At 37.1% G+C, this 26,939-nt stretch overlaps 1 protein-coding gene across 1 annotated transcript in view; it reads left to right on the plus strand.

Moving 5' to 3' along the window:
- The window catches only part of LOC139723479 (D-2-hydroxyglutarate dehydrogenase, mitochondrial-like), a 66,066-nt gene that overhangs the window by 33,905 nt on the left and 5,222 nt on the right, over positions 1 to 26,939 (plus strand). Inside the window, exons 5-10 of the mRNA XM_071634722.1 lie at positions 1,795 to 1,807; positions 2,304 to 2,563; positions 6,086 to 6,283; positions 9,596 to 9,789; positions 11,937 to 12,105; positions 25,119 to 25,222. Of these exons, the coding sequence (XP_071490823.1) occupies positions 1,795 to 1,807; positions 2,304 to 2,563; positions 6,086 to 6,283; positions 9,596 to 9,789; positions 11,937 to 12,105; positions 25,119 to 25,222 (938 nt within the window). The remainder of the gene's footprint in view (positions 1 to 1,794; positions 1,808 to 2,303; positions 2,564 to 6,085; positions 6,284 to 9,595; positions 9,790 to 11,936; positions 12,106 to 25,118; positions 25,223 to 26,939) is intronic.

Raw genomic sequence — 26,939 nt, forward strand, 5'->3', positions numbered from 1 at the left:
TGATATCTCAGAAGTCAGCATGATTTTGAACATTTGAGAATGAGTATCTGTAGCAAACCTTACAAAGTTATCAGTTAGCACAGTGTCCATGTACACATGTAGTTCTTGTACATGAGAAAATGTGAAAGAAGGGAGGAGACTTTCAGCACAAGAAGTCTTGTCAAGCGTGTATACCCTGATGTCAGGACTCACTGTCAGAGACATCCAGCTACACTGTATGCTGAGTCATGTCAGTGTATCATACCATACAGTTTCACTCCTTTACTGCCAATCACTAACACTGTTAAGCTCAATAATAATGCCCTGAAGCTATTTCATGAACAGTTCACATACATATTGGCACGAAAGTAGGATATGTCATTCTCTTCCATATTAGATATGCGTGTAATTCCGTTACCACAATTACAGAAGAACTGAAGGAGATATTTCACAAAATGTTTTGTGACTTTTCAGGGAGTCACATGTAGAGAAAAAATTTACAAGAGGAGAAAAAATCAGTGATTAGTTTGTTCAGGAGAAAACTTTTTTCAATTCTATGGTAACGGAATTACGTCAATTTGTCAGTAGATTTTGAAACTTTCTCCAAAAAATATCATAATGAGAGTGACTGAATGCTTCATTACATGTGATTGTTGAAGCATAGGAAGAAAGATGTTGAAGTATGGATGAAGCAGAGAGATATTTAAGTTGTTTCATTTTAAATTTTCATTTAATATTGTAAAATTTTAGATAAATACAATAAATAGTCTTCCAACTTTAAAAGTGTGTACAACAAAAACGAGGAAAGTTATTGGAAAAGGGTTTTTTGTTTCCGTAAATACAACAATCCATCTGTACGGGAAACTGAAATTTCTGAGCATTTACTTAACTTTGAATTTTGCTGTTTTTTGCCCTTCCCATACGGAATTGCCCTAATGTATTGGACTATAATGCTCTTCAGTCTTGACCCAATGAGGACAGACTGATTTTGCTACAACATACATTTCCCATAGACGTCTGCCAGAGTATACTCGGGACTCATCCTCAACAGGTTTAAGTTACAATTCTTTATGCTCTCTGTTTCATTGAAAAAAAAGACAGGTTTTCATGTGTAACCAAGTATGCACCCAGTAAGAATCAACAGCACTGTGAGGACAGTTGCCCAGGCAACCACCTGCAGATGGGCCAATCAAGAAGAAGCTCTCATGAGACAGTTTCCAAGGTCTCTTTATAGTGCTTGTGGACACCTTTCACAGTCCGGAGGCTCAGCTGCTAATTGCAGGTTTGTCTGACAGCATCCAGACAATCTCTATGTTTACTATGTCTATTCTTTAATACTATAAGTGTTTATTTATTTTATGTTATTTTTTTTTTCTGTCATTAGCCAATTTCATTAAAGTTCAAGAGCTAAATAGTTTCATGGTGAAGACATTCTTGTGCAAAAATACAATTTTGAATTCGAAAAGTCAGTGCAATTTGATGTCCCAAGACATCTGCATGAGAGATTCCAGCACACAAATCAAGTGATGTGTTACATATTATTGGCCAGTGGTGGATCCAGGGGGGAGTTCGCCTGGCGCCCTCCCCCCTTTATTTTTTGTAAAAACAGCAGAAATGAAACAAACAAAAAAAAAATTGGGGTGCATGCGCCCCCTCCCTTTGATTTATAGGAAAGGCTCCCCCTCTTTACATAATTTCTGGATCTGCCCCTGTTGGCTGTTGTATATAGGGTGGTGATAAGAGAAGATGAGTGTGTGTTGTAAACTTGTTTCTTTTTTAAGTTGAACTTCTCAGACTTCACACTTGATCCCCCAGGTTACAATATACAGTGGGTTAACACTGAAATCTTGATTCCAGTTACAAACAAAAATTTGTGCGTCCTGTTGTATTATAGTTGAGATCAAACAGATCTCAGAATATCAAGCATAAGTCTGTGATTTTTAAAGTGATTCTGATTGGCAAATACCTGACTTATGTTGGATGTTCTGATAAGTTTGACTGCATCTTTTCATGCAACAGGGCACCAATGTTTGAGATATTGGATTATATACTATATAAGCAGATTATATATCTGATTATATTTTAGATATAGTACTACCACCTTCGGTATCATAATAGATTTACCCATGCCTATCTTTTTGTCCATGTCCGTAAATTGCAGTCAATTAGATATCACGTGGAAAAATAAAGATAGGAAGAAGAAAAGAAATAGAAGTGTTGACATGATTTTTTCAGTCAGTATCATTCTACAAGCATCTTCTACCATCATTGGTTGATCATGGTTTCCTTTACCCTTTGTTATCCCTTTTTCTGCCATGGCACAGAAATCAAAGGTGTACCTTCAGACATCCCATTCTGGGGCAACAGTGCCAAAGTCGGCTCATCTGCACATCTCCTCAGAGTTGCTCCACTGGCACGGAGGTACCCCTCACGAGAGACCGGTTCCCCTCTGTCGTCAGGGGCGACTACGGGAAGGTCGGGGAGGACGACGTCAGATTCTTCCACGAGCTCCTGGAGGGGCGCATCATCACAGACGAGGATGAACTGTCGGGAGCCAACACAGACTGGATGAGAATTTGTAGAGGTAAATTGGTCAGTTGAAGGGCACCATAGAGTTAAACAATTTGTCTGAGCTGAATAGCAAACTTTTCTATGAAAACAAAAATTCCAAATTTTTTGAACGAGCAAGGTTTTCTTCTATGTTATGCTAAAGTTTGAGATCATAGAGGGAACAGTAAATTGTGTTTTGTGGCAGGGTTTTTTCTTACACTTTTTTTTTAGCAAAGTGTGATTGCACTGTAGGTATGTCTTACAAAGTGTTACCTTTTCATTTCTTCTAAACCCTGTACACACTCACCACCTTCAACTTTAATAACTTTAGACAGGATAATGCTACTGCTTTAAAAGTTGGCATAAATCATCAACAGAATATGTTAATGAAGAGTGCATAATTCTAGCTAAATCTGATACTCTCTTCATTGTTGTTGCTACAGTGGTTTACATTTCTTTTTTTTTCCTATCCAATTGTTTATAGATAAGAGAGTCCATTTTAATGAGTTCTACTTCATTTTAAGGCTTAAAGTCTGCTCCTTTGGCATCTGCTTTTAACTAGAAATCCATGTCATGCAGCCTTTTTGTTGATTTGTGATGCAGGGTCACAAATTGTTATCAAGAGCTTGAAGAGGGAGCAGACGTAGATTGGCTACCCTTGGTACAGACGCAGCTGAAATGTGCAGAAGAAAAGATTCAATTTAACTACTTATTTGCTCTCGGAACTCCATGAATCCACTTCAAAATGTGATAATATCCCTTGTACCATGAAATCATCCACGTCCTTGAATACCGTTGATACAATTGAATGTGGATTTTCATGATAGCCATTCAGTGTAATCGTAAACTATTGGGAAAATAAAGTATAGAATGGAATTTAATTTACTCAACCAAAAGTGCTACAATATACAATAGTAATTAGAGAAAACAGAAAATAAATTGGATTCTTCTCATCTTCCGGTTACTATTACATCGAGTGTTGTTTAGAGTCTAATAAGTGGAATATCTACAAAAAGAATCTGTACTGTATACTCAAAGAGGCTGTGCTATGTGAAGACCTTGAATAAAGATCCAGACCTGTAATGGCATGATTACCATGCTGTATTCAAACAACAAATCCAGGGGCTGCGAGCACTACTTGGTAGGCACACAAGTGAAGTTATATAATAATGTAACGCTTTGTCCCACAATTGATGGCAATTCTGCATGGATTGAATGATTCAGATATCCCTTTCTGTGAGATGATTGTTATGAGAGCAGAATATTATACAGTCAAACCTGCCTTAGCGGTCACCTGTCTATAGCGGTCACCTGTCTATAGCGGCCACCTGTCTATAGCGGCCACTGAAAAATCCCCCCGAGAGAAAAGCCCTGTTAAAGACCCTGTGTATAGCGGCCACCTGTCTAAAGCGGCCAGCGGCCACAAATTTTGTTTCCCGCGGTAGATTTTAACCTGTCTATAGTGGCCACAGAGCTGATAATTCAGCGTGTTTTTCTGATTTGTGGCCGTGCCAGTTATTTATGGGCAATGTTAAGTGATCGCCACCGCTGTATTCATCACTTACTCAGTTATAATATTGCACTAGTGTTAAGCTTTCTTCACGACTGCTACTGTGCAACAATTTCACGGTCATTGTTCAATATACATGAAACACACGTGTGCATACGTACGCATGTACGTTTGTACACGATGTACTTAAAGATGTATACAACGATGATACATGTACGTGTACATGTATAGGCAATTCACACACATAGTTGGATAACCTGTCTATAGCGGCCACCTGTCTATAACGGTTCCTTTTTTCGTTTCCCTTGGATGGCCGCTATAGACAGGTTTGACTGTATATCATGAAGAGCTGATTGTATCCCTCTGACATCACAAAGAGAGGAAGAGAGAGAAAGTAGATATTAAACCTGTTGATGAGGGACTGATTTTGCTACAACACACATTTCCCACATAGGCACCTGCCCGAGTATATTTTGGACTCATCCTCAGCAGGTTAACAGGCGAACGCTGACTGGTTTTATGTAATAGAAGTCAATCATCTAGTTAGAAATCATCAGTTTAAATCATGCAAGTTAATTCCAATTCTCAGCTCTGCGTCCAGGAGTCATAATGAGATATATCATGAGCTTTTTTGCATTGCTAATAGAAGCTCCTCCCCCCCCCCAAAAAAAAAAAGTCAGCTAACAAACAAACAAACAATTACACAAGCAAAACAAATTTGGGGAAAAAAGCAACCCCTCCCCCCCCCCCCCCCAAAAAAAAAAATAAATAAATAAATAAATAAATAAATAAATAAATAAAAATAAAGATAAATAAACAAATAAAATAAAATAAAATAAAATAAAATAAAATAAATATATAAATAAATGAAATAAGGTAAACGGATCATCTGTAACATGAAAGAGCAGTTTAGTTAAACTTGCATATGTGTTTAGATTTAAAACAGTAAGTAATACATTGTGTAAATAAAATCCTATGAAAGAATGATATAGATTGTGGCGATGAAAGTGGCAAAGGACAGTATGAATGTGCCTCACCTCCACCCCAGTCATACTAAAGTAATGTGTGATTTTGGGTAGGCTAGTTTGATTTTAACCTGTTCCTTATGGGAACCAGGTACTGGGGCGGATCCAGGAATTCCATAAATGGGGGGGGGGGGGGGGGGGGGCGTAAACAATAATTCTGGTGGTACTTCTGGGTTTCATCTCATTTTTTTTTCTTGTTATTTCTTTCATTTTAACAATAAATAAAAAGAAGGGCGTGCCCGGTGCACCTCCCTCTGGATCCGCCACTGCTGGTATACCAGTTTGTCAAAATGTAGACAAGAGTTTCTGCATTTGTGACCTGAATCCATGTTATACTGTTGAGGATGGGCTGATTTTGCTACAACACACATTCCCCATAGACACCTGCCAGAGTACACTCGGGGACTCGTCCTCAGTGGGTTAATGTTCGCTATGCTGAATGAATAAATGACTTTTATTCAATAGTGAGAGTTTCTTCTATCAGTTTATCTCTATTACCTTTATTTCAACTGCATGAATTTTTGTGTAATATACTTATTTACCCTTTCCAACATAGAAGTACCTTGTATACTTGTTTTACTATGAAATTGATATGAAGATGCATGTAGCAAACCAGGCTGAGTTCAATAATTTTTTGCTAAAACTGACCACATTCAGATGCTGTTACAGAGTAATGTATAACAAAAGAGTCTACGAGCCAAGGATGTGCTCTATTCATATCACTTCCGATCAATTTTTGTAGTGTTCAATGCAACATGTAGTTGACCATGCAGTTTACACGTACATGTGCAGGTGGATGGCTTTTGAACAGGAAGATTACCAAGCTGTCTGTTCTTTGTTGATGAGCAAAAGAATTTTGCTATGGGGCATTGAAATGCCTTGGTGTTTTGTAAAAGGAATGGGTTACAAGAATTTTATGTGTTACATAAGGAGGGAAGGGAGGTGGTCATAAAAGGAAAACCTGATATTTGTTTGTCAATGTTGCCAAATTTGGAGCATCAAAATCTTTTCTCATTTGCAGGCACCAGCCGGCTCATGCTGAGGCCAAAGACAACCGAAGAGGTGTCCAAGATCCTGGCCTATTGCCACAGCAGAAACCTGGCAGTTGTCCCTCAGGGTGGCAACACCGGTCTGGTTGGGGGCAGTGTGCCTGTCTTTGATGAGGTCATTGTGTCAACGACTCTCATGAATCAAGTCCTGAGCATCGATGAGACATCAGGTAACAAATTTCTCTGGGCAAAGAGCATGAATGGTGTTCCACTCTTCAATTCCCTGTAATGAAATAAAGAGTTACACAATGTGCTATCCACCAGTACATTTCCCTTTAATTTGAATCTTTGTGGCTTAGGTTTGTATTCTGCCAAATATTTGTTGGGTTATACCCCCATTCCACAGAGATTTTCTCTCATCTGAAGCAAAGTGTATCGGATCACAGTCTGATGAATCTGCCTTGATTGGTCGACTATCATGTCAGTGTCAGACATGTTGCACGGGATCCTCATTGGACCATCTTGCCTCATCAGATCACCGCCCAACATGTCTGACACTGACCTGATAGTCGGCCAGCAGATGTTGGATTCATCGGACTGTGATCCAATACACTACGGTAGGTAGACAGAAGCGATAAACTTTGCTTCCGATAAGTGACCAGTGAGAAGAAATCTCTTTGAAATGGGGGTATAAAGAGCACAAATGGTGTTTCCCTCTTGAATTTCCTGCTGTAGAATAGTCTTACCTGCTATACACCAGTTATCGTTCAAGTGAAATTTATATGGCTTTGACACCAGTTACCTTTAAGTAGAATCTGTGTGGCTTGTTGTCTATTCCACACTGCATGCCTTATTCTAAAGTAAGAGAGACTACATTGTAATTTTACCATGGCTTTCAATCATAAAGCCAGTGAATGCAACACCTAGTTCATTAGGTTGCATCCTTTATCTCAATGAATATTGTTCGCCGAATTGCCCTGAATCAGAAATGGGAGCAACAATCCTTATTGTAGAATGGGTAGCGAGAATCCTGCGATCTTATTGGTCGAGACCTGTGTGTGGATTTTCTACTGGTCACAGGCTGCCTCACAGTGATAAACATGTTATCGGTGGTAAACATGTTATCATGCACTTTAGCAAGAATGTGCGCACTAAGCAAGCGTTCGTACACTCAATATGAGGTGCCTATTGGCCAAAAAATCATGCATCCAGTACTTTTGCCATGTATCCAGGTTTTGAAGTTCTCTATGCATGATTTTCAGGCTCTTGTCTAAGGCAAGACAAAAGGAAATGCATCTAGCAAATTTGACCGAAAAATGGATTTTTGGCAAGAAAAATGTCCCCATTCTATAGCACAGATGATGCACATGTCTTCTTGTGGGTTAGTCGGAATAGTGTGCATGCGGTAACTATGGAATTTAGCCTAAACCCACAAGGCGAGCCGAGTGGGTTAAGCATTCTACCTTATGCACACAATTCCAACTGACGCACTCAGATGTGTACATCATTTGTACGTGCATATTAGAATCTTTATGTGTATGTGTTTAGGGGTAAACCACAATATAAACTACAGGTCAGTGACATCGAGAACTGTAGCATTCATAAAACCTTGATCTTAGTCATGAAAACCACAAATAGAAAAATGAACTGTGCCATTTCAAAGTCTCTTGCCTTCTTCCAGATTTCCAACAAACTTCTGAAGGTAATGGTCTACAATTCAGCCAGTACCACTTTTAACCCATTGAGGATGAGTCCTGAGTATACTTGGGCAAGCATCCATGGGAAATGTGTGTTGTAGCAAGATCAAATCGTCTTCAATGGGTTAAGCAGAGACTTTTACTTTGCCATGCAGACATTGCTTCCTTAACTCTTTATGCGCTACAGCGCACACCCCCTGTGTGCCTCATTATTCCAAGACTGCAACACAGGCACGCTTTTGGAAGACATAATGTTTTTCAAATCCATGTAACTGTTTGCTAATTATGGTTAAATGCCAGACAAGCAATGAGCAAAGCTGTAGAGAAAGTCAGACACTACGTCATGATAAATTTTTTGACAGATTTGATTATTTTTCTCTTCCAAATGAGCAGTAGTTATATAACTGGCACAGGCATGACTTTTGCGCACACACATACACAAAAAAATGACAGAAACTTTGAATTATCTTTGAAAACTTTGAAAATCCAATAGGGAACACCACTTGATATTCAATCACCACACAATGCAAGCTATGTGTGAGAGGAACAGAATTGCAAGGAAAGCTTTCATTGTACTATGGCATTTGGCAATTACGTAATTGATCAGCGTGGGCGGGTTTGAGCAGAATACGCGAACTAGGTACACAGTCACCCGACTCGGGCTTGAGAGCGTAGCACATAAAGAGTTAATGGAACTTTTTCTACTCGTAAATTCAAATGGCATCTTTGAATTGAATTTTCATTAAGTATCTGTGATTTAAATGTGCCCTTATTGCACTATGTTCACTGATTGCCAGGCATGGTTGGGAGCTTTCTTCGGCCAATTGCATGGATGTCTGGAAAATAATTGCCAATCAGTGTAGAGTACCTAATCCCTATTGTGTCATCATGGCCATCCTGTTGCATTGAGGCGCATTGATACAAATCTATGGAATGCATTAAATTTTACAACTATAGTCAAGTACTGAATGCTGGTGGAAAATCACGGCAAGTCAAGTTGCATGTAGGTGCGTAGGCACATGAAGTGTTTCACATTTCATATTTGTACTCTGAAGGGTATTTATCTCCGAGACTACTGTATACGCCATATATTTCGCGAATTGGGACTTCCCGACAATTTCGCGAGTGGTTAAATTCACGATCGTGGAGTCCTGTACTGAACAGAGAAAGGTATACATGCGTATGTCATATTCATATCGGCATCAGAGTCAATATTTTCGCGTGTTTTTAATTTCGCGAATAGCAGCTGACTCGCGAAAGTCGCGAAAATAAAAACCTCGCGAAATATTCGGCGTATACAGTATTTCAGCCTACCTGCACCTCAATAACTTGCAAAATTTCAGTCATGGAAACAAAGACGATGCAAAATGAATATTCCAGTGATGAGTCAAGGTGAACAAAAACAAAAAAAAACAAATCCTGGTAAAGTTTAAGCTTGAATGTTCTGTAATCTTGTTACCACTTCTCAACATCAACAGGTGGAATCCAGTGTACGATGTCCTATTTGTGTGATTACTCTGATACAGTAAATTATTGTGAAAGTGGAAATTTTCATGGTGTTGAAACTTCCGTGCATTTCGCAACCAAAAACTAGTCGCACTAGTAGTGCGAAAATAAAAGCACACAAGTATTTTTGCTTGCCATATGTTCCTGTAGTTAATGTCTTGATTCTACAGAATTAAAAACATGCAAATCTCATCTTACCAAGCTTAGCACACACACACACACACACAAAAATAGTCTCACGAAAATATCCACTTTTACAGTATATTTTCTTGACCTACATTGTACAAAGTACATAAGGCAATATGATTTTTGATATTTTTTGTTCTTTGTTCTCCCCAGGAATATTAGTGGCCCAAGCAGGATGTGTGCTCGAAAAGTTGGACAGTGTTGTTAGTGAGTATGGCCTAGCCATGCCCCTGGATCTCGGTGCAAAGGGCAGCTGCTGCATCGGGGGTAACGTGTCCACCAATGCTGGGGGACTGAGGCTCCTAAGGTACGGGTCACTGCACGGCACTGTCCTCGGAGTGGAAGCAGTAAGTCACAGATGATGATAATCTTATAGACATTCCAGGTGAAATCTAAATGAGCTGATTGGTAAAAGCATTGTACATCTCACATATTGTTCAACTTAAACCACAATTTGATTGGGAGTCGTTGATGCGTGCATAAAAATCAATAGTTGGGAACAGGCTTAGCTTACCCCAGGTCGTTCTTTTCACATGATTGCTGCATTTATGATTTTTTTTTTTGTATTAAAAATATATGTTTTTACTAACATTCATCCTGAAAATAGTTATTTCCTGTGGTTAGAACAATAATTATGACATTAATACAAATGAGGATGAATACGAATACAATTAGGAGGATGAAGATAATGGTCATAATCATCATTGTCGTCATCATCATCATTTTAATCATGGTCAGTGCTGATAAAAAAATCTATGCTATTCACCCAAATGTAAAGATACTTGTTACCATATTATTCTAAGATGCTTCATAACATGTGATCAGTGGTACCACCTACTTTTAATTCTGCAGAGATTATCTTACGAATATGCTGATAGCATCAATGATAATGTTTCACTAATTTAGTGTAATCTCTTAAATTTAGCATGACAGTAATCAGAGGAAGGATGCCAAGGACACCATACAGTTTTGAAAGGAAATAAGCAAGAAATATTATTGATAATGTGCCAGACTATGAATGAATTTCATATTAAGGACACAGGCTTCCACTGCACTCATTTACCAAAAAAAAAAAAAAAGTACTAATAAATAAATAGATAAATAAAAAATAAAAAATATTGAATCTAAAAAGAGTTGTGCATGGGCCCCATACTCAGGTTTAAAAAAGAATAAAAACTAAACAAAAAAAGGTGAAATGATAAATCAGTCTGACAGCACTATGGGGCATTTTATGTGCAAACTGTTGATTTGTGTTCAACATATTTTTCTTGTGTGCATGTGCGGCAAGGAACTCATTCTGAACAAGGTCAAGCAAAGCAATGAGCCCTAGATTAGAGGGGTGTGTCGATAGACTGAAATAGCTTTTGTAGTGATGTTACATTGTCTCTTTCATAGTATCCATCACCATGAATTGACCTTGTAACAATTTTTATGTACTTTGGGTGATGCTCTTTTTATTTTCAAGCATGGAAGGCAGTAGGCATGGATAGACACGTTCTTTTAGGAAACTACACAATGTACCGTACATGTAGAATGACCTACTACGTACTGTGTAAAATAATGAGAAGCACATTACTAGTGATGTCACATACTCCATTTATACAGGGTATTTAGAACGTTCCAGGGCCCATTTCATTTTTTCAAAAAGTTGATATGATAGCAACTCTAGCTAGAATGGCAATTGTCATGGTAAAGACAAGAATCCAGCTTTCTGAGTGGCTGTTGCTATTTGGAGTTGCCATGCCAGCAAGAGTTGCTATCCCAACATCTTTTATGAAATGGAGCCCAGGAGCACTCCTTAACCCGTCGAGGACGGACTGATTTTGCTACAGTACAACACGCTTTTCCCATAGACAGTTACCTGAGTATACTCGGGACTCGTCCTCAATGGGTCAAGCCCTCTGAACTCTGTTTGAACAGGCAATCAAGCTCTCGAACACTCTAGAGTTATGCCCCTCTAAAGGCTCTAGGTTTAGGAGTGTATGTGACATGCCTGACACTCTGTTGATATGATCACCAATGTTTTGAGCGCTCCAGGAATGGGTATGTGGTGAGGGCTGTACATTTAGTTTATCATATTAGATGTTCCCATGCACCAGGAGGTCTCCATGACATGAAAATGCCCCTTTCAGCCACTTTGACTGTGGTCTCAACGAGTGATGTTTTTCATTATGAAATGCATAACTTTCAGTAGATTGAGCATTACTTGCGATCAATGACAAGGTTGTTTAAAAAACACAATTGTTGATTGATTGCACCTTACGCTCAATCCTTATGAAACAGGCCCTAGATATCATGTATTTATTTCTTCACTAGGTCTCCCTGTACTGTGGCATTCCCTGCATGAAAATTTTGTTCCCTTGTTGTATGAAAATATCCCTGAATTGAGGTGTAGCATGCATGAAAAGAATTTAACGACAAGTGACAAACCATGCGCAATAGACCTGAGTAGGTATCGTTCACATGAATCCCATGCCTTGCTACTCCCTTTCAGGTTCTCGCAGATGGCCAAATTGTAGACTGCCTATCCTCCCTGAACAAGGATAACACTGGGTATGACCTGAAGCAACTCTTCATCGGCTCGGAGGGGACCCTGGGCATTGTCACTGCAGTGGCCATCAAGTGCCCGCAGAGACCGAAAGCCGTCAACCTCGCGTTTCTGGGTGAGCTCAGTTGCGTGCAAACTGCAGGCTGGAAAATGGCTTCCCTCATAATGTAGAATCCCCATGTCTCTTCGTGCTATTTTTGGACTCATAGACAATAACAAACTATGGTTGTAAGATGTGTCTATGGATTTGTTGGGGGATGTTGTGGATGTTGTTTCTTTTAGGGGGGGGGGGGGGGAGGCTGTTGCATTACCAATGGTCAAATGGAGGTGATTCAAAGGATCTGTTTTTATCCATATCCATAGATGCAATTACTTGCATTCATGACACAAAATCAGAAGTCTTCTTGCTTATTTCATTTGTTATTTCATATAGAACTACAATGTACTGATTATTTTTTAAAACTGCTTGTCAGACTTATACATTACTTTTTTTGAGAGAGAGAGAGGACACACTTTGTAACAATCAAACAAACAAACAAATAAAAAGATGATCCAAATTCATGAAATTCTTCCGTCGAGAGGTTTTTTATGCAACTGATTGAAATTGCCCTGCATCTACGTAAATAAGCACTGAATTGATCAGTGTTTTAATAGTAGCCATGAGGATTTTTATCATGGCTACTACTAAAACACTGATGAATTCAGTGCTTATTTATGCCGATGCAGGGCAATATCAGTCAGTTGTATAAAAAAACAAACGCTGGCAACAGTTAACAGCGCCCCCATTGAGGGAAGCCATGCAGATCATTGTGTTTCGTAAATTAGGTTGTTTGTGCTGTGGATGCTACAGTCGTCACCGCTTAAGTGGGAGGGGTTGGGAGACAAGTTTTTGCCCGTCTAACTGGTGCTCTCACTCATTACAAGCTGTGGCTGGTATTGACCTATGCAAACCGCACAACATGAAGCCCAGTATGTGGGCATTACATTTAATCATGCACAGTTTATATAATATTTGACCCACTGATGACCACAGCAACTAGAACGCATATGCTAAGACGCGCAGACACAAACCAGTTGTACATTGGAACAAACCTTGTTCATTTGATCCACAAAATAAGCCTTTTTAGAGTTCACAGTACATACAATGTACAACGTAGCAAGTCACAATACGTGCTGTAGCTATGACCCTATCAACACAGAGAGGAAGAATGCACTGTTCACTTTAAAGGTCCTGTTTACCTTTGGGAACGGTGATTTTAAAAAATTTCAAGATATGACATTTAATGCATACATTGTATGTGTAGGTCTGTACCACAAAACATCTTATTATGTAGAATTATGTAATAAAGCCTAAAATATAAGGAGATATCTGTATTTTTCTCAATAAACTGTAACTGTTTACAGTTTAGTCTAGAATCATTTTTATTTTAGCTATTGTTCACATTTTGTATATTAAACAATATTCAACTTTATTCAAATTTTTACAGTGGTTGTTTCTATCCCTAACTCTTATTTTAGAACTATTACTGTAAAGCACTAATGCTGGGTTTTTGTTAGAACTACAAATGGTAAATCATGCCTTTAACAGTTTAACTTTAATTGATTGACACAGAAACATTTTTTTGCTCATATTCATGCCTGTTTGTGCTGCCTGTCACACACAAACACACACACCAAATGAATACTATACACAAACCGGGAGAGTTTGGGCCGCACGCGGGGTAGGTGATCTGACTTTCAGTATTACACTGAGAGGGTGGTAAGTGCATGAGTTGAAGCTGACGATGCTCGATAGACCGACTGCCCTACGTCCTACTGCATAGCAGCAATTCCTTGGACTGCAATTAGCATAGTCTGGAATTGGCTAGAAAATAACCCATCTGGTAATGGAAATGAAATCTCTGTGACTATTTCTATTGGATTTAGTTATTATTTTCAGACATTTATAATGGACAACAAAAGTATTTCAGCAAAAATTTGACCAGGTAAAGCAATTTTAGTTCCAATTGTAAGTGGTGGGTATAACATGTGAAACTTTTTTTACATCAAACTTTGTTGCACTTAAGCAGGGTTCCCACTAAAGCAGCTCCTGGTTAATGGGTGACCACTGTGCTTGATTTTATTTTGATATGATTTGTGCACATTTTTCACACAAATCAACACACAAAAAGATTCTTTGATACATAACTAAAAAGAAAAAAAGATAATTATTCCAACAAAGAAGGAAGGTCCTACAGAATAGATCAATTAATTTGTGGAACAGATTATCTCTTATCATAGGAGAGAAAAAAGTAATTGGAATGTTAGTATGGTTGCAAAAGTTGTGTCAGAGAAATTATGATTTTTTTTTTTGTGGATAATGATGAGTTCCAGGTCTGAGTTTCCGGAGGCATATCTATGCACCCTTCTGTTGACCTCTTCCTTTTTAAGAAAAATATAAACAAATAAAACTAATGATGTAGAAATCAGCCTCAAACAGCAAAGATGTGGCTGTAACAAGCTACATACTTTGTTTATAAAATATGTTGTTGTTTTTTTTTTCCAATAATGAAAATTGGTAACAAACAGGCAGAAGGCTCATTGATGTAATGCAAGAAGAGTTAAGAGAACAAAAGGATGTGCTGACCATGAATATGATTGTGGATCATAGGCATTAAAGATTGCATTTCTGGACGCCGCAGTATCCAGAAGAGCAGATAAGATGCTCCCAGGTCACTTGCGGCCCATTAGCCAATCACAAATTAAGGGGTTTTCTTGAGAAATCTCATTTCGTGATGCTGCGTACGTACGTTCATCTGTGATAGCCCCGTAGTAATCGCTGACCATGTACTGGACTGTATTTGTCTCATTGTTTGAGGGAGGCATTGTGTTGATGGCACTGTCCTCCATCCAACCTCTCAAGATTTTATTATCTGGATGCCCGGAGGACATCTTGAGCCACCTCCTCTTGGGGGCTTGTGTTTGTCATGTCAGTCTGCAGTCCAGGGGCCACCACTGTGAGAAATCAAATGGGGGAATAAAAGAGGAGGCTGATTCGGGAGAAGTTTCTAAACCCGTCGAGTTTCACTCCTCCACACATGACCTGTGTCATCAATATTTCCAAAGTAGAAGTGACACACAAAGGAATAGAGAAATAAATGATTCAGGCTAGACTGTAAACAGAATAAAACTTCAAATAACATCATGTGATCTTAAATGAAAGAAAGATATTATTCAGAAGGGTGAAGGTTCAGATGCGAGTTTCTTCACTCTGTCTCCCTCTACAAATTAAATTTGTTAAGATCGCAACTGCCGACCTGTAAATTAACAAACATGGTTCCTTTTTTCCGACATGTTTGTTGATTTACAGGTCAGCAGTTGCTTTTTTTTTAATTTGTAGAGGGAGACAAAGTGAAGAAACTCGCATCTGATAATGTGATCTTCTTTCACAAAATCAGTAATGAGTTGTCACACGAAATTTCGGATTAAGGGTCAGATTCTTGTAGATGAAATTCTCAGGGAGGGCATGCCAATCTTGCTATTACATGCGCTTCCCGTATACACCTGCCCGAGTATACTCGGAACTAGTATTCAACAGGTTAAGCAATACGATTACTCATTATGATTAGATGTTCTGGACTCACCAAAATTAATGGTGGAAAATTGAAAATGCTTGGATGAAACTTAAGAGAAAAGGAAGTTTGAAATCAAATGTCAATTTTGAGTTCACCCATTAGTTTGCGACACACAAAATACATCTGTAGGGATATAGAGCTTCCTACGTAGCAACCACTCAGAAGGGATCATAAAATTGTAGGACTTCAATTTTCAACAACATTCTATTCTTGGAGAATGGCAGAGTGCCAAAGTAACTGCTGACTTATTACCTCCGCCAAGGGAGGAGGTTATGTTTTCATTACTGTTGGTTTGTTTGTTTGTTTGTTTGTTAGTATAGTTAGTTTGTCCATGTGCAAAATAACTCAAAGAGTAGTTGACAGATTTGGATGAAACTTACAGGAAAGATTTAGTATGATACAAGTAACAGATAATTAAATTTTGGTAGTGATCCGACAATTATGGGAGAATTTATGAAGGATTTTTGGCATTTTGGCAGGTAGGGTCAATGAACTTGGGGGTTCAGGCTGCGCATATTTGAGATTTGCATGCGCGCACTAAAGTGTATGCTCTTATTTCTGCTAGGGCGATTTGCGCCGTGCAGCTGAGGGTTTATGACGTAACGAAGGCTTCTGTACTGGAAAATTGGGCGACTTTCAGCACATGCTACAATGTATACCTATAAGTATGTATGGGTGGAAATCGCTGATCTCTTATGGAAGAACAAGATCAGTGGTGGAAATGAGCTGCATGCTGGGCAGAGGTCTGTGCTCTCAGAGTGCTTCTCTAGTAGTTTCATAAAGTTTCTGCCCTGTTCTTCTTCCATGGGTGGAATTTACAATGAGTGGTTTCTGTAAATCACATGGGGGACATGGGGGTGGGGGGTGTAAAATATTTGCCTCCACAAGATCTCAGCCATCGATCAAGCAATCATGACAAAAATTGACACAAATGTTCCCCATTATGTTATCTCCAAGAATGAGTCATTCGTTTTCCCCAGATATGGTTATTTTCTCTTAACTCTTTATGTGCCACGTTCACACGCCTGTCTCAGTCGACGGTGTGCCAACTTTGCATATTCTGCTCAAACGCTCAAAATGTCATCTTACATCAAAGCAAAGCTAAGCAATTCTCTACAACTCTCTTTACATTACATGTCCAGAATAACAAAAATTGATAAATTATATAGATTTGAAACACAGAATGTTTTCCCAAAGCAAAACTACATTGCTGCCTCAGAATTATGTGGCACACAGGAGGTGCACATTATGGCACATTAAGAGTAAATTATGCCAACAACAGATATGCATATTAAAGCTGTCAGAAAAGAAGAAATCACTAGCTTCTCTTACTTTGTTATCAATGGCTAACAACACACCACTTACATGAACTATATGTACAACTAAGTGCATCACACAGGTCTGTAAAACTAGACTAGTATTTAGATTTGTAATTTTTGCGAAGTTCGCAAAAATTATTCAAATCTAAACGGTCAATTTAAGTAAACAAATAAAGACCCTCTTGAGTTCAAAATTTACAGGAGGTTTCCAAATGTGACCGTGCACCTCAAAATGAACATAAAGTCGCACACACTGATTTTGCATGAGGACTGAAAATAAGTGAAATGGGTCAACCTAGCCGAACTTGACTTTTTCATATTTTCTGAAACAGCAGGTCTTCTTTGACATTATGCTAAAATATGGTATCATAAAACGGGCAGGAAAGTGTGTTTTTTTAGCAGTTTATCTCGAACATTTTTGGTAGAATAGTGTGATTAGGTGTGTCTTTAGATTCCTTTTTTCATTTCTGAGAAAACTTGTCCACACTCTTCACTTTCAACTCTAATAACTTTTGAAAGGATAGTGCTACTGCTTTGAAAGTTGGCATTAATTATGGACAGAATGTGTTAATGAGGCATGCTTAATTGTCCCCGCCGAACGAGTTCGAGCAGGGGACTATGAAACGGACTCCGTACGTGTGTGTGTCCGTGTGTCCGTCCCTCTGTGCGTCCGTGTGTCCGTCCGTGCGTCCGTGTGTGATCAAAATGTTTAATTTGCTACTTCTCTGTCAAATATGAGCCAATTTTGATTCGGTTTGCTTTATATGATAGCACTACATGGGAGCTTTGAAACTTCTACGCAGAATTTCAGTTGTGACCTTTGACCTTGACCTTTGACCTATATTGTACATTTTGCTTCAAAATGCTACTCCTTCGCCATTTCTAACCCGATTTCGATTCCGTTTGCTTTATGTGATGGCACTAGGTGAGGGCTTCAAAACTTCTACACAGAATTTTGACCTTTGACTTCTTTGACCTTTGACCATGATTTTTGACCTATATTGTACATTGGCTACAAAATGCTACTCCTTCGCCATTTCTAACCCAATTTCTATTCCGTTTGCTTTATGTGATGGCACTAGGTGAGGGCTTCAAAACTTCCACACAGAATTTTGACCTTTGACTTCTTTGACCTTTGACCTTGATTTTTGACCTGTATTGTACATTTTGCTACAAAATGCTACTCCTTCGCCATTTCTAACCCGATTTCGATTCCGTTTGCTTTATGTAATGGCACTAGATGAGGGCTTCAAAATTTCTACACAGAATTTTGACCTTTGACTTCTTTGACCTTTGACCTTGATTTTTGACCTGTATTGTACATTTTGCTACAAAATGCTACTCCTTCGCCATTTCTAACCCGATTTCGATTCCGTTTGCTTTATGTGATGGCACTAGGTGTGGGCTTCAAAACTTCTACACAGAATTTTGACTTTGACTTCTTTGACCTTTGACCTTGATTTTTGACCTATATTGTACATTGGCTACAAAATGCTACTCCTTCGCCATTTCTAACCCGATTTTGATCCGTTTGCTTTAGGTGATGGCACTAGGTGAGGGCTTCAAAACTTCTACACAGAATTTTGACCTTTGACTTCTTGACCTTTGACCTTGATCTTTTTACCTATATTGTAAATTTTGCTACTAAATGCTACTTCCGGCGGGGACATATATTACGCACCGCGTAATTTCTACTTTTCCTTGTTTCAGTTTAATTTGATATTGTTGTTACTCTGGTGGTTTACTTCCTGTTTTTTTGTCCCATTCATCGCACAGCCAGCACGGTTTGGTAAAGATTAAGTGCTTGAATAGACACTGTACTTCAGAGCCTCTTTTCTCAGTTCACACTTTTTCTGAGTTTGTGCTTTCTTTCCAATACTTAGATAGGTTAGGAGAGTCCATTTGATTTGAGTTATACATCATTTTAAAGCTTAAAGTCTGCTCTTTCAGAATATGGTCTTAACTAAAAATTCATCCCTGGCGACTTTTTGTTTGTTTTGAGGTGCAGGGTCACAAATAGTGTTTTCTTCAATACCTAAAGTGTTCTCACCAATTTTTCAAAAATTTGCATGGAAAAGGGATTGGCTGTCTTTAAGCTTTGAATCCCATGGTCTAATGTTGCAAATAATTATCATTCTTTGTATTGCAAATGTAATTTAGACAAAGTTATTAAAGAGAATATCAAAATACCAAAGGTTTATTACTTTTTTTTCATTTATGACAATTTCTCTGTTTTTCTTTTCAGTGTTTGTTGTGTCTTGAATAGTTAATGATAACCAAAAGTTATGAAATTTCAGCAGTAAAAAATTTGCGTTTTAGAATTATAATTGTAAAAAAAGGTTGGGCTATATACAGTTAGTGCTTGCTTCAAAACATCTCTGGCAGAACAATTTAGACAAGCAATTCACAGATAGTGCAAACTAACTGTGCTATGATTCACATCTCATGTTTACAAAATTAATCTGGCTGTCTGGGATTTTATAAATAGAATACCAAAGTCATGATTCACTTTCTTGCTGTATTATTTTTCTCTTTTTTTTTTTTTTGGTATTCACAGAAAGTGTATAATCTTTATAATTATTATTCCTGTTCCCGCATATTTGTCTGCATATTTCCTCAGGGGGAGATTTCACATGTTACCATATTGGTATCCTCAGTCTTCAATCCTCCAACATCTACATGTATGGGCATTAACTGCCCAAATCCAGAAAGAAATTCAATCAGCCTGGGGCATCATGGGTGTATCAGCATAAGTTGTGAGAGAAAGAAAGGGGAAAAAAAAGGAAGAAAGAAGAAAAAGACAAAAAGAAAGCACTGAGAGAAGACATCAATGTCTTACTAGTATTTGAATGACTTTTCCTTAATGTGTCCTTGTCTAGCTGTCAAAATAAGTTTTGAAGATACTCCAAATGTAATACCACCACCTTAAAACATATTACATAATTATATACTGTGCATATCTTGTGTGGTCAGATTTTATCCTGCCTTTTTCTAGGCTAGCACAATAGAATTCACAAATTACTATGACAAGGTCATTCAAAGATTGTTTGGAACTCATGATGGACAAAAACGTAATTGATTTCTTTGAAGAAGGTGTTGGCATATTGTTTCATCAATGCTCTTTGTCACATTTCATTCAGATATCAAATATTAAACTAATTAGGGTTGTTTTTTCTTATTTCTTTCAAGCTTTTATACTCTTAGAAAATTATGAAAATGAATGTAAATGTTTACATTTATCATTTAAATGTTTATATATATGCCTACCTCACTTCACAGCAAAAATAGAACAAAACACACAAAAACAACAAATTTCACACATGCACAAACACATGGAGCAAAGACACAAATTAAGCATACAATGTACATGTACAACAGCCAAAAAAAAAAAAAAAAAAGAGGGGAAAAAAAGAACAACCATGATGTGATGGAAAGCAGTGTTACCTTATCAGTGGGATAAAGCATAATTTAATGTACATTTTCCTCTGGCACACATGCATGGTTAATCCTAGGCTTTTGTCTATCTGGAGACATGATTACATAATGATGTGGGCAAATGTCCCCACTCTGCCACATCCAGTAAACAGTGTGAATCCAGCAGTGTTGTTTTGATGCCCTTTCACAAACATATCCTGCCTTTCAGTTTTGAGCAGATATCTGGTGGAAATTGAACAGATTACCCAATAGAAAAACCTGTATCTCTGCGTATTAGCCTATGGTATCCCTCTTAATTTTTAGTCAGCTATTTTGCATAAATTTATGAAATCTCTGTTTCCTAGATCAAAAAGCCATGAGGGTCACCAGCCTCTCCCCAATGTGATAAATATACATTTGAAAAGATTAGGCAAAACAGGCACACTAATTGTTAATTGATTGATTGATACAAAATGTAGCACAAAGTCAATTGAAAAGAGTTTTATTATATTGCCTGACTATAACTGGTGAAACAGGTTAAAGTGATTGATTAATGGTGGGATTTTTTTTTCACAATGATACAAGATGTAGACAAACAGGTGTTCTTTGAAATGCATATTCAAACCTGAGAATTACATGTACCTGCAGTTCAAAAGACAAAAATCATTCTACCATAAATAGTAACACAAATACAGAAGACCATCATTTTGAATGAATGATAGACGAGAGACCGGAGCAACATATATGGTTAATCAAAACAAAGCTTGACAAAGCATGAAATGCATTTTTATTTTTCAGAGGCTGCTCAGCCTAGAACACCAGATTGCTATACAGAACACTTTGTATATATTGATGTTTGGGGCATCAGATATTGGCAGTGCAGTGTATACATTTATCATACTGTTTGATGGCACATACCTGTGGTTTGTTTGTTTGTCTATTCTTTGTTGATTTTTTTTAATCGTTTCTTATCTGTGATTAGAAATGTTCAGTATTTATCAGTGTTCAATACAATCGATTACTGTTTGTCATATCAGCAATCACAATATTGGAATTATCAGTTGCATATAATTGACAGTTTTGTTACAAGTGTATATTCTGAACCACCCAGAGTGCTATTTGTCTATTAAAAGTACATTATTGTCAAATCAGCAGCTACTGCTCAAGAATTAGCATCAAACTATTACTTAATAATAATGATAATAATAATAATAATAATAATAATAATAATAATAATAATAATAATTGCATGTATATGGTGCTTCATACTGATGTTTCTATAAAGCACACTTTTGTTACTCATACAAATAGACTAGAAAACACAATAACATTAAGAAAATCAGCATTAACAGTAACAAAAGAAGAAAGAAAAGAAAAGGAAAATACATGTGATACAATGGTACAATAACTGATAACCATGTGCGCATTTAGAAAAAAAAATTACAACTGATTAAATAGGTGAGTTTTGAGAAGAATTTTAAATGATTCGACAGATGACGCATTCTGAATATAAAGAGGGAGTTTATTCCAAAGAGTGGGAGCAATGGAAGAGAAGGCTTGGTCACCATAACGGGTTTTTGTACGTGGGCCATGAAGTAATTGGAGAGAGGAAGATGAACGGAGGGGTCTGGCAGAAGAAGAGGAGCGGAGAGAGACTAGGTTTTGAAGATATATGGGTGCAAGATTACATTGACATACACATGTGAAGGGTTTGACAACAAAAGATGCTATTGAAAGTACAAAGCAAGTACACATACAAGATGCACGAAGCAAGTGTACAACACTGGACACTGAAAATGGTAATGGGCAATTCCGCAGTTAGGTGGACATGACATGGATAAAAGAAATGTGCCTCTTTATCTTACTCTTTAATTTAGGTAACAGCTAATGTCATGGATGTTCACAAATCATAAAGGGCTTTCAAATTCAGTACATTTTATTTTTCATATTTATTGGTTTTGCGAGATCTGAAACTATCATTTAAAATGTACATGTGGGACTAGGGATGCTAAAATTCACTTAAATGTAAATTACAGAGGGTTCCTTTGAACATTTTTTCTCAAAGTTTTGCTAAAGGGTAAAAGATGAATTCATTTGAATACTTTAGAAGTCATGTGACATTTCGTCAATTACAAAAGGGTGAAATGACCTGCGGAATTACTTCGGACAAATGTAACGTTACTAACCGTAACGTTACTAACCATGCTTTTGGGGGTCTAGCTAATACATTATTGGTCGAACTGCTTAAAATATTTGCGTGAACATTAGCCATGATGCAATAATTGAAATTAATGCAACACTTTATTTGAAGTACCTTGAATTTCTGCACACTTTTTGTTACAAGATATTGATTTTTTTTGTCATGTCCTTTTTTCGTAACGTTACTAACCAGCCCTTTTAGTTGCATTAGCAATTCTAATATTGATGGGATTCTATTCAGTCTTTTCTATATCATGAATATGGGAAGGATGAACATGTTTTTAACATGATTTTGACGTGAAATGAATAAATGAGGATTTAGTAGCAAAAATAAATATTTAAATTTGTTTAAATGTAACGTTACTAACTGCGGAATTGCCCTAATACAGAGTCAGCTACAGTATCAAAATACAAAATTCAACTGCTTAAATATACAGCTAACTTATCAACAAATTGACTGGAAATGGTCTAGCAAGATCCTTGACACAAACAGAATACAATATAAACAACCATACTGCAAAAATGCAGCAAAAACCTGGTAAAAGAGACAATATAATCTGAGCCCTAAATGAGTGGGGCTACCTATGGAGGCGCACACCAAAAAACAAACAACAACAAACAACAACAACAACAAAAATTGATTCTGCATCACAAACTGCACAAAACAGTTTAAAAAGTTTATTATCCATGAGTGATAAAATGAAATGTTTCTAATGATAGAGGACTTTCACTTAGACTGAGTTTTCTCTCAAAATTTGTGTCTTCATTTTTCATGTGTGATGCATCATTAATAGGAAAATGCAATACCATGTGAAAATTTCTACAGATTATGAATTCAAAATATTGTTAAAGCTACTTCTGGTTCATGCACATATTCAGAAATATAATATTTTGTAATGAATGTGGTCAAACAAAATTTAATGTTAATCTGATAATCCCTTGATAGTGGTTGCCTTGTTCTACACTCATTGCTCTTCATGAATAATTGTTATCAAAATGACATAAATCACTTGTTTGCCCCCTTAACTTTGAACCCCTTGTTCTTTAAGAATGTCATGATATCTACATTTTTATTTTCTTTGATAAGTTACAAACATCCTTTTGGGTTGGGTGATAGTATATCATAAATTTTCACAGCTTAGATGGGCAATATAGAAGTTAATTAACAATCAAGTGCGTGTGAGTATCATAGTTTTGTTTTGTTTTTTTATCTTGTTTCCTGTGGGGTTTTTTTTTTCTGTTGTCCCATCCATGATGTCATAGGATGCCAAGAAACTTCCCTCTTTTTTCAAAGAAAGCTACCAAAGAATCAATCAGAAGGGAAAAAAACAAGAATAAGTAAATGAAGATCCTCCATAGTACTGGTATCATTGTAGTGGTCTGTTTTTCACAAACAATAACATTAGCCAAATTATTTAATGCAAGCTGGACGTGAAACCCTAAAGAGACAACAGAGCTACAGAAGGTCTGTTCGTTATTCCCATGAAACAAACAAGAAGTAAAAACTAATCATCTTTTTTAGGAGGGAAGTTAGAAAAGAAGACATAGATCAAAAGTTCAGAAGTGAAAACCAAAAATACTTCCTCTGTAGTAAATAATTATGGTAGTTCTAATTACCGGTAATGAAATTCTTATTATCAAGGTTGGTTTTTTTTTTTACTTTGTTTTTTTTTTTTTACTGTGGACAACTGATTTACAAATTACCCTGCATTGACGTAAATGAGCACCAAATTAATCTGTGTTTAGTGGAAGCAGCAATATGAAACATCAGGTCATAATATGTTTTAGTACTACCCAAGTATGTATTATGTATTTTATGGTTTTGGGTTGTCCGTCTGTATATTTGTTAGTCCTTCCGTCCGTAGTCACTTTTGAGGGCTGTGCAATGTAGAAACCATTCAAAGTATCATAAAATTTGGCATATTTTGTATGTATGAGTGGACGAGGTTGTGCCTATCAATTTCTAGTGCACATGCCCAAGGTCAAGGTCAATTTCTCAAAAATGTCATTATTCCCCCATATCTATGCACTGCCTAACGTTGTCTTTTCAAAACTTAGTGCGTGCATCTAGTACCAGATAAGATTCTCTATGAAGAGTTTTAGGCCATGGACCATGGTGTCAAAGGTCAATGGTCAAGTGGAAATGCAACCAAAAAAAAAAAAACCCTTTTTTGTCCATGTCTTGAAAATGGCTCAAGGTATCATCATGATAGTCTGTACACATACATGTACTGTCTGACAGTGATTTTCTTTAATAGGACCTTTTGGGGTCAAAATTCAAAAGTCAAAGGTCAGGTCAAAATGCTAAAATTGTACTATTTTATGCCGAAATTACACTTTTTCTCTATACCTTGGAGAGTACTCAATGCATAAACTAAATAAAACATGCATTACTGCACAATTGTAGGGAAAGATTTTGGCCATTGGGTCTAGGGTCAATGTTCAATTGTCACTATTTTTCCCAAGTATTGAAAATAGCTCAAAGTATTGTTTTGAAAATGGATGTTACCAGTTTGTGATTATTTGAAGAATTGTGGTCCATGGGGTCAAAGGGTTTTTTCTTTCTCCATTTCTCTATTCAGGTGTGTCAGATTTTGAGAATGTTAAGACGACGTTTAGGGAAAGCAGAAGGAACCTAAGTGAAGTTCTATCTGCTTGTGAGGTCATGGACCATGCCTCAATGGAGGTAAGTGAGGAGACCACTTTAAGTTGGTGCAATGGCCAAATGCTAAAATGTGTTCATGGTATAAATTGTGACCGTGCACCTCAAAACGAACATGAAGTCGCACACACTGATTTTGCGTGAGGACTGAAAATAAGTGAAATGGGTCAACCTAGCCGAACTTGACTTTTTCATATTTTCTGAAAGAGCAGGTCTTTTTTTACATTATGCTAAAATTTGGTATCATAGAACGGGCAGGAAAGTGTGTTTTTTTTTTAGCAGTTTATCTCAAACATTTTTGGTAGAATAGTGTGATTTGGTGTGTCTTTAGAATCCCTTTTTCATTTCTGAAAAACCTTGTCCACACTCATCATGTTCAACTCTAATAACTTTTGAAACGATAGTGCTACTGCTTTGAAAGTTGGCATTAATTATAGACGGAATGTGTTAATGAGGCATGCGTAATTTCAGTTTAATCTGATAATCCCTTCATTGTTGTTGCTCTGGTGGTTTACTTCCTGTTTTTTTTTGTCCCATTCATCGCACAGCCAGCACGGTTTGGTGAAGATGAAAGCGCTTGAATAGACACTGTACTTCAGAGCCTCTTTTCTCAGTTCACATTTTTCCTGCGTTTGTGCTTTCGTTCCAACATTTAGATAGGTTAGGACAGTCCATTTGATTTGAGTTATACATCATTTTAAAGCTTAAAGGGACATTCCAGACGATTTTCACAATTTCACATCATGTAGTAAATAAATTGACAACTCCATGTATAGATTTGTGGAATTTATTGTGGTTTTTGAGCAGAGAAACGATATTTTGAAAAACCTTAAACAAATTACATTGAGCAAGGATGATGACATAGGAGGTTCGCACATTTCAGAAATGTAGCAGTGTAATTCCATTACAATACCACTTTTGCTTGCGAGTTCACCTGTGTATAATCTATGCATCCCTTCTTCTTTTGTTCTGCTTCCTTGATCCTCAACTCATACATTCTTATGGTGACTCTGCCATGTCACTATCCTTGTTCATTGCAATTTTTTCTAAATATTGAAAATATTCTTATTCTTCATCTCAGTTATCGCAAATTCTAAAACTCTGTCATCAGTATAACTAATTTATAGTTGTTCAAATGTAAAAATCTGAAAATCATCCGGAGGTCCCCTTTAAAGTCTGCTCTTTCAGAATATGGTCTTAACTAAAACTTCATGTCTGGCGACTTTTTGTTTGTTTTGAGGTGCAGGGTCACAATTATTTGTTGTTGCAGTGTTTCCTGTCAAACAGTTCAATCTGTCATTTTGGTTATAATATATATATATATATATATATATATATATATATTATATCTTCATTCATATCTATCCATTAAAGTACACATCTGTATTTTCCTTGCTAAGGATATGCAGAAAAAAAGTCAACATTATAGCTCCAAATAATTCAAAGTATTTATTGCATAATATGTGGCTTAACTAATTATTATATTCTTATGCCCATACAGTTGTTTCGATATCCATAAATGATAATTTCATTTCATCAACTTGAATATATCACACAGAATTATTTTGATCATTTTATAGGTGAAACTTTCCTTTCTTCCAAGATGATCATCGCTGACTACATAGTATCCATATTGAATACAAAATGAGTGTAGCCATATTTCACTAGTATTAAAAGCAGAAAATTAAAAAGGCTCGAGACATCATAACAGCATGTCAAAAAATTTGAAGTTTTAGTTGAA

This window comes from Diadema antillarum, unplaced genomic scaffold, assembly GCF_040938485.1.
Source record: "Diadema antillarum isolate AM-2024a unplaced genomic scaffold, OU_Dant_1.0 scf00000192, whole genome shotgun sequence".
NCBI lineage: Eukaryota > Metazoa > Echinodermata > Echinoidea > Diadematoida > Diadematidae > Diadema > Diadema antillarum.